The sequence below is a fragment of the Oncorhynchus mykiss genome, chromosome 20 (genome assembly GCF_013265735.2).
Source record: "Oncorhynchus mykiss isolate Arlee chromosome 20, USDA_OmykA_1.1, whole genome shotgun sequence".
NCBI lineage: Eukaryota > Metazoa > Chordata > Actinopteri > Salmoniformes > Salmonidae > Oncorhynchus > Oncorhynchus mykiss.
In genome coordinates, this window is record NC_048584.1 from 21,867,113 (window position 1) to 21,876,676 (window position 9,564).

The 9,564-nt window shown below is 41.8% G+C and overlaps 1 protein-coding gene across 1 annotated transcript; it reads left to right on the top strand.

The window, feature by feature from the left end:
- Positions 1-721: 721 nt before the first annotated feature.
- On the top strand, positions 722-9,347 carry LOC110499080 (casein kinase I). The gene is made up of 11 exons (XM_036955980.1): positions 722-1,008; positions 2,615-2,715; positions 3,243-3,353; positions 3,564-3,712; positions 3,921-4,149; positions 5,121-5,291; positions 5,855-6,003; positions 6,254-6,461; positions 6,761-6,900; positions 7,102-7,165; positions 7,373-9,347. Exons 2-10 carry the CDS (start codon positions 2,640-2,642, stop codon positions 7,132-7,134), a joined length of 1,266 nt encoding a protein of 421 aa, XP_036811875.1. The 5' UTR covers positions 722-1,008; positions 2,615-2,639; the 3' UTR covers positions 7,135-7,165; positions 7,373-9,347.
- The last annotated feature ends 217 nt before the right edge of the window (positions 9,348-9,564 follow it).

Here is a 9,564-nt window from a genome sequence, read left to right on the forward strand (position 1 = left end):
AAAAATCCATGACATAGTGATCTCGGATCATTCTCCGTATCATGCTTAATTACACCAACAGAAAATACACTTAGCGACAGAATATGAAGAATGAACACAGCGTATCTTCAAGACCCGACATGTATTAAATAAATGATAATATTTAAACCTTTACCATTACAAATGTAGACATAGAGAAAAGCCGACACTCAATATAATTTTGGATACTTTTAAGTTGTACATTAGGGGAATGATCATACTCAGCAAAGGTTAAATCTGATTTAGAAATTAAAATGAAAGAAAAATGAAATAATTCACTATTTTAGAAAAAAGGCCATGAAAAATCTTTACCAAGTAAAGAATAACATTTAATTGCTGAATTTGAGCAGGAATATGATATTTTACTTTTGAAGAGAGCCAACAGGTTCAACTCAATTAAAGCATAGGCTACTATTAAGCATAATACTTATTGGCAAATAAACATCTTGCAGCCCTCTCACAAAACCAATACATCGAACCACATCAAATCATTTTAAAAGGTAAAGTTACAAATGCGTTATTTAGAATTAGACAACAGTGAGACTGATCCTACAGTCTTTTTAGACTCAACAAACAACAACACTTTCAGTAGACTGACTATAGCAGCCTTGGAAAGTGGTCCAACTCACGACATTCTCAATAGTGGAACAACAGCTGCATGAGGCGCGCGGTGTCTTTAAGGTAATCCGGGCATTTTCTCATGGTCTGTGCTGAATGACATCATTGATATTGTCAATGGTGTAACTGAGACGAGAGATAGGGGAATAGCTGGATTTCTGAGTTTACACCTAAATATCTGTCATTCGCATTGCAGACTAGACCAGAGTATACCGCGGGACGCTTACATCGGGATCAGCAGGGCGGTGAGGAATGGTTCGTCAAGCGCATCGGCCGTCTTTCGCTGTCCATGGTGCTGTTTGAATGACAACGTCCTGATCAGCACCTCGGTGGAAGGAAGGCAGCAGTCCCTGAAGAGCTTGATCAAAAACGGTGAGCAACGGAGGGGAGGAAAGGCACGGGTCCATTGGTAAATAAGGGGGAATTGTGTTTGTCTGTTTGGGGTTTGTACAGGGACCCAAACAAGAGAGTGAGAATCCGAAGGTAGGGACGTAGGGTTTTTCTCGACCGAGAAGGTTTTCCCAAGCCAAGGGTGCGGCTTTGTGCAAATATTGACAATAAACACTGAACGTAAATTCGAATGTGTCTAATATAGGCCTAATTATATTGATTAGACTTTTGGATAGGTTTAATCTAGCTTCCCAGCTCTGTCGACTGGATGATTTACTATTTTAGATCTGCAGCAAATGACGTGGCCCCTGGCATCTTGCTATGGAGCAGCGCTACAACCTTGCTACAAGAATAGGGCTCAATTTTGTAATAGGCTTATAGGGTAGGCTACTTACCTAACACAAACGTGAGCTGTTTCGTATATGCATTCATTAACAAGAGTTTGACCTTAACTGAGACGGGTTTACAGTGTGAAATGATCATGGTAAGATTGCATGTAGTTCTTGTCATTTATCATTACCTTGCTTCAAAATGTTCTATCTCTGTTGGGATTTATCCCATCTCATCCACCACCATTATGTACGACTGTGGAATATGTATTTTTTAATAGAATAGAATTATATAATATATTCTAACTTTATTAGTTCATTTTTAATAATATTTTTAGTGTTCCTCAGTTACACATTATATTTTGCTCTGCTCCCAACCTTTACAGACTGGACACCAGCAGGCCATCCTGAGTGCACTGCCCTTACAGAGCATGAATATAAATGCAAATTAAAAATATTTACCATCTTTATAATCAGTCTGTCTTTTCTATGTATGTATTTCAACACAGCCATTTTCACATCACAGCCATTTTCCAAAGTAAACCTCTTCCTGTATTGTGATGGGAAAAGCATGCACGCAGCATGCTGGAAGAAAATGTGTTTCGCTTAATTTAATTTGGGACTCTGAAATGATGAGGTTATTCTAAATATTTGTTGCCAGCTGGTTCAAAGTGCTGGATTTATTAAATCAGATTCACACTGAGTTTTCCCCTGCACATGCCCTCTCAGAGAAGCATAGTACACAGCTTTTTCAAATCCATAGTTAAATCATCCAACTTTCGTATAAGAAGTTAAAAAACTTATTTTTTTTAAATCAACATTTTAACCACACTATTTTACACTCCCATTCCAATTATTTTGGCTTAAATAATGTTTCCTTCTTTCTCCATCCCTGACTTGGTCTTCATTTTGTCTTCTCTTGTCCCGTTTCTTATTTTGTAACCAATTCTCCCATTTGTAACATCTTATTTGAGTTGGATCCCCATGTGATTGAGATGGAACTGGGTTGCGTCACAACGTCCTTCAGCTATATCGATCTACAGTTTGATTGAGGACAGGGGGCAGCAGGTAGCCTAGCAGTTAAGAGCGTTAGGCCAGTAACCGAAAGGTCGCTGGTTCGCATCCCTGAGTCAACTAGGTGATAAATTAGTTGATGTGCCCTTGAACAAGGCACTTAACCCTAATTGCTCCTGTAAGTCACTCTGGATAAGAATGACTAAAATGTAAATGTATGTCCTCCTGTATGTTTGCTCCCTCAGTGAGTTGGGAAGAACAGCAGGAACCATGGAACTGAGAGTGGGGAACAAGTACCGCCTCGGCAGGAAGATAGGGAGTGGCTCTTTTGGAGACATTTACCTGGGTAAGACCTTTGTTTTAATGTAGCTCTAACTCTACTTATTCTCACAAACCTCTAAATAAACATATTCCAGAGTAGACTGCCTTCCATACTAACTTTAAAGGGATACTTCAGGATTTTGTCTACTTTTATTTACTTCTTCACAGTCAGATGAACTTGTGGATACAATTTTTATGTATCTGCGTGCAGTTTGAAGGAAGTTGCTAACTAGTGTTAGCACAATGACTGGAAGTCTATGGTAACTGCTAGCATGTTAGTAGATACCATAGACTTCCAGTCATTGCGCTAACGCTTGTTAGCATTCGGCTGCGGAACTACCTATAACTTCTTTCATACTAGAAGTTAGAGATAGAGAAAGGGTTTCATTGCCAAAATCCCAAAGTATCCTTTTAAATTCTGTCCGAACACATTTCATCATTGAACACATCAAAGCTGGCCATAAAAAGAAAAGACTGTGTCAGAGTAGACCATGGTGATTGCATCATCAAAAAGGTGGTCATGGTATGTGTCCCTTCCTGTGTCTCTGTCAGGCATTAACATCGCCACAGGTGAGGAGGTGGCCATTAAGCTGGAATGTGTGAAGACCAAACACCCACAACTCCACATCGAGAGCAAGTTCTACAAGATGATGCAGGGAGGAGGTGAGAGAGGAGTAGGACAAGAGGGTGTGGTCAGGGGTGGGGGTAGTGGGCGACTATGTTGGGAAACCCTAACCTGAAACCTGAAGTTTTGCATGAGTTTTCCAAGCTAATGCCTAGGCTTTAACTTAGAAGGCTTACTCTGGACCTGGGTTCGAACCACAGTAAGTGACACTAGCTTATAAATCACACTCTCCCTTCCCTTCCCTATAGTGGGCATCCCATCCATAAAGTGGTGTGGAGCAGAGGGAGACTACAACGTGATGGTGATGGAGCTGCTAGGCCCCAGTCTGGAGGATCTGTTCAACTTCTGCTCCCGCAAGTTCAGCCTCAAGACTGTCCTGCTGCTGGCTGACCAGATGGTACAGCACGCCTCCTCCTCCTCCTCCAAAACCTATTTTTATCATATCATATGCTTCTCTATATGCTTTATTGTGCTGGCATTTTCAAAGAATACCCTTTGATTATATATAACGTTATTGGCTTTAACCAAGAACTGGAACTGATAATGATAGTCAACCAGTCCCTCTCTCCTTTCCCCCCTTCCTCCACTCCCTTTCTCCTCTCCAGATCAGCCGTATTGAGTACATCCACTCTAAGAACTTCATCCACAGAGATGTGAAGCCTGACAACTTCCTGATGGGCCTGGGCAAGAAGGGCAACCTGGTGTACATCATTGACTTTGGCCTGGCCAAGAAGTACCGCGACGCCCGCACACACCAGCACATCCCCTACCGCGAGAACAAGAACCTGACCGGCACAGCACGCTACGCATCCATCAACACACATCTGGGGATAGGTACAGTACTAATTGTAATATTAACCGTGTGTGTTCACATTTGTTTGACCCTTCATCGGCTGTGTGTGTAGTGAGAGAGTCGATAGATTTTACGTGATTGCGTCGGTATTGATCAGGGGTTGATTCACAGAACTACTGCAGTAGGAGTATTGACCCTTCTTCATCTCCTCTCTCTTCCTCCCTCCCTCACTCCTGTTCTCTCCTTTCCTTTACTCTATACTCCCCTGTCTCTCCTTTCCTTTACTCTATACTCCCCTGTTCCCTCCTTTCCTTTACTCTATGCTCCTCTTCTCTCCTTTCCTTTACTCTATACTCCTCTTCTCTCATTTCCTTTACTCTATGCTCCTCTTCTCTCATTTCCTTTACTCTATACTCCTCTTCTCTCATTTCCTTTACTCTATGCTCCTCTTCTCTCATTTCCTTTACTCTATACTCCTCTTCTCTCATTTCCTTTACTCTATGCTCCTCTTCTCTCATTTCCTTTACTCTATACTCCTCTTCTCTCATTTCCTTTACTCTATGCTCCTCTTCTCTCATTTCCTTTACTCTATACTCCTGTTCTCTCCTTTCCTTTACTCTATGCTCCTGTTCTCTCCTTTCCTTTACTCTATGCTCCTGTTCTCTCCTTTCCTTTACTTTATGCTCCTCTTCTCGCCTTTCCTTTACTCTATGCTCCTCTTCTCTCCTTTCCTTTACTCTATACTCCTGTTCTCTCATTTCCTTTACTCTATACTCCCCTGTCTCTCCTTTCCTTTACTCTATGCTCCTGTTCTCTCCTTTCCTTTACTCTATGCTCCTGTTCCCTCCTTTCCTTTACTCTATGCTCCTCTTCTCTCCTCTTTCTCCTCTAAAGGTATACACGTTATTGTTTTTTTGTGTATCTAAATAAGATCAGTATAGTGTCTCCTCTCTCCATGTCTCCTCTCTCCCCCCACAACCCCCCACTCTTCTCCCCCTCCCTCTCTCTACAGAGCAGTCTCGTCGTGATGACCTGGAGTCTCTGGGTTACGTCCTGATGTACTTCAACCTGGGCTCTCTGCCCTGGCAGGGCCTCAAGGCCGCCACCAAGAGGCAGAAGTACGAACGCATCAGTGAGAAGAAGATGTCCACCCCTATCGAGGTGCTCTGCAAGGGATACCCCTGTAAGTAGCTAAAGTCTGTTTCTTTATCCTGGGTTTACAACACTAACCATGAGTGTGTTTGTGTTAGTGTTGTTAGAAACACACTTCAAGTAGTCTTTCAACGCCGAGCTAAATTAATGTGCATTTGACCCAAGTCTTTGGTGACACTTTGGTTACCCTCTGTCACCCACTCTATCCACAGCTGAGTCTCTCTATCACACACTATCCACAGCTGAGTCTCTCTGTCACCCACTCTATCCACAGCTGAGTCTCTCTGTCACCCACTCTATCCACAGCTGAGTCTTTCTGTCGCCCACTCTATCCACAGCTGAGTCTCTCTGTCACCCACTCTATCCACAGCTGAGTCTTTCTGTCACCCACTCTATCCACAGCTGAGTCTCTCTGTCACCCACTCTATCCATAGCTGAGTCTTTCTGTCGCCCACTCTATCCACAGCTGAGTCTCTCTGTCACCCATTCTATCCACAGCTGAGTCTTTCTGTCACCCACTCTATCCACAGCTGAGTCTCTCTGTCACCCACTCTATCCATAGCTGAGTCTTTCTGTCGCCCACTCTATCCACAGCTGAGTTCTCCACCTACCTGAACTTCTGTCGCTCTCTGCGGTTCGATGACAAGCCGGACTACTCGTACCTGAGACAGCTGTTCAGAAACCTGTTCCACAGACAGGGCTTCTCCTACGACTACGTCTTTGACTGGAACATGCTCAAGTTTGTGAGTACTGCATCCCTATTAACCATTATTATTACACTATTAATAATTTATTAACAATATATCTATTTGTTGACCTTATTTATCATTACATTTTCATTTTAAATGCAATTATACATTAGTGGATTACATGTGTATTATAAATGTATAATATATGACGTTTACATAGTTGATTATAGAAACGTGGTTCCCTATGAGTTTATTTTGAATCCCTGGCACCTTCCTAACCTGAACATACATCTTTCTGCTTCAGGGGGCCAGCAGGACAGCCGAGGATGGGGAGAGGGAGAGGGAGAGGGAGAGGAGAGAGGGAAAAGAGGGGGATGAGAGGATCGGCGGGGGACCTAGGGTACCTCGTGCCCTACCCCCGGGCGGCAACCCCCCGGGTGGTGTAGACAGGATCAGAAATGGCCCCAATGCAGCAGCCTCTAACCCTGCTTCCAGAGGAGTCGCACAGTCAGGTGAGTCATGAGGCAAACAGTAGTTGAAAAGGTCTGCATTCTTAGAATGAAAGTGAAATATCAAATAAAATGTTTATTCCATTTGGACTAAAACAAATCTAAGAGTCCGGACCTTCTCTTTTTCTACTACTGACTATTTCAGATCTATGCACCAACTATTTAGGTTTTTTAAAGAATCTCTCTTAAATAATCTGTGTTTGGACTTGGCTGAGGAAACTTTGAGGAAAGTCCAAGGTGTGCAGGCATTTGTTCCAGCCCAGCACTAGATTCCATTTGACCAATAATGTGTGTGTGTGTAGGGAACCGGTCCCCACAGGCCGTGTCCCGTGCGGAGCGAGAGAGAAAGGTGGCCATGAGGCTCCACCGTGGCGCCCCCGCCAACATCTCCTCCTCTGACCTCACTGCACAGATGGGCCAGTCACGCATCGCCACATCACAGGTAATTTACCTACCATTGTATCTCTCTCTATTTTGCTCTCTCTTTCTGCTATCGTGAACCCCACTGCTCCCCCACTCTTCCTCTTCTGAAAGGGATTGAAGTTTGTCTGCCTGTGTATGTGAATGTATAATATGTCTGTTGAATGCACAGCACCTTATACTAAGCCTATGCTTTCTGTTAACCCCCTCTCCTCTCCACCAGGTCAGTGTGCCATTTGAACACCTGGGGAAGTGAGCTGCTCCTCTCTGGCCCTCTGGACTGGCAGGTAAGGACACGTCAGAGGGACAACACTATGTGAACTATGGACCAACCCTAACCTGTAACATCATTGCATGATTTACTCATGCTAGTGAGTTGCATGCACAGATCTCAAGTTCGAATTTGGCCCTAAGTATGTTTATGCTTTCTTGAATTACATTTTTTGAAAATGTGTGTAAAAAGTGAAGTAAATAATATTAATATTTTTTTGCAGCCATGGCATTGTATTAAATACCTACTCAAGTACTTTTGAAATTGTTGGATAAAAAAGAAAGGAGTGGGTCAACAACACTGAAGAGGGATGAAATATGGAAGAAAAAAAGGGAAGGAATGAAGGATTGAAAGAAAGTGTGAGAAGTGAACTCCTGTCCACTATGACTGTAGTTAACTGGAAGAAATTGTGAAAAGATGAAAGATTGACAACTTAAAGACACTCTCATGGTCTAGGCTTGCTTCCCGGGCTTGTAAGACCTTTGCCTCGGCTGGTGAATGAGACTTCGGTACTACTGTCCTGGTTCACTCTCATTACGCCGGCTATATGATCAGTGGGACCATACACGTCTCTCAGAAGCTCAATGCGCATAAAAACATGCACATGTCAGTGCAAAATGGACAAGCTCTGATTGTTCTAGATGTTTTCACCGCTGAGGTGGTTGTGTGGGCTCATGTGTAGCTTAAAAAACACAGTCGAAACCGTTTGTCTCACATTGAATGTCCAATTTATGACAGCTGCATTTACTGCTAATGGTGTATGTTTATAATCAACAACAACAAGAACAAAATCAGAGGTTTCCTGTGGTCAAGTAAAAAGGATTTATTCACTAGTAGGCAAGACGATCTCAGTTGAGAGGAATTGTGTGCAAATGAAAGAAAGAGAGATAGGAAGAGATGTGGTAAAACATTGTTCAGGAATGGGAAAGATGAATGTGAATGAATGTGAAAGTGTTTGCGTCAGAGTTGCTTAGAGAAGTGGAAGTGTTTGCATCAGAATTGCTTCGAGAAGTGGGTTTGCATATAGTAAGTGTATGTCAATGTCTTATTGTCTTACTGTTTGTTTTTCGTACTTTTGGTTTTAGCAAGCCAAGGACCGACCAAGAGTCAAAGGAGGAAGGGGATGGTAGGAGACTTAGAGAGATGGACTGTCACCCATTTTCTCTTTACGTCTTCGCTGTTTAGGAATTCCAGGATAAGAATAATTATGAGTAGATTTTAACCTAGCGTTAAATGAGGAAATTTTGGTTCTACAACACTTACTATTAAGATTATTGACACATTTCCATTGAGGTTCCACTCCCCTCTGCGGTGTATGTGAACACAGTATTGTATTACATTTGTCAACAACCAAGAGCTAAAAATGCCCCTTCAAATGATGGTGGCTCATATAATAAAGAACCGTTACTTCTTATCATTATGTGGAGGAAATTAGTTATTTAATCAATTGATTGTTTTTGTTCTGGTGTTTTTGTCAACTGGTAAGTCAAGGCAAGACACTAACCTCTCATGCCAGGCTTCGCAGAAGGGAGAATAATGTTGAACAATACCTGCGTTCTTGGTTATTATGATATTAAGAAAACAAGCCGTATTATCCTGGCGATGCGAGGAGGAGCATGGGACAAATGGGGAGGATGGATTTCAAAGTTATATGCTCAATAACTTTTTTTAAATATTTTTTTATCTCTTTAAATATGTTTTTGTGTAAAGCAAAAATGTGCTAGGTTGTTTGTTTGAAGATGTCAATGTAGTAACAGAGATTTATTGACCTGCAGGAGGGCTTGGTTAGGTGCAAAGGGAGTCAAATGTAAGGTAGGCCTACACCTGAGCAGGCAGATAATAATAAAGATGGAATATATGGTTGTGTGGGTGCACTGATATCTTGTACATTTCTTTACCATGCTTAGATTTTATTACAACAATATTGTGTATTATAATAATAATAATAATAATTAATAATAATAATTGTATTGTGTCCCTTTCCATAAAGTTGTCTTGTTGCATCTCAAACTCAACAGCACAGCATCACCACATATAGTGCATAAATACATAGATACATACAACGATGTAAATTACGTGCAATAATGCAACAAAAAACGACAGATGTGGATAAAGTTTACGGAATAGGCCTGCGCTAGTTCATACCATTTTGATTCATGGGAGGGGGGCTATATTTAATGAGTCAATAAAAATATGCACAACTTATAATATTGTCTGTTGTGTGTGTGTGTGTGTGTGTGGATAATTTATTTTAGAAGTCATTTTGATAGTTCTTAGATACATTTTCAATTCTTACCTTCGCTGTTAGGATGGAAAATAATGTAAAACTATACTGACCTAGGATCAGCCCGTAAATGCGATTCGAGTCAAATTAGACATGCGCATTGCCACATATCACCACCAGAGAGAAAGAGG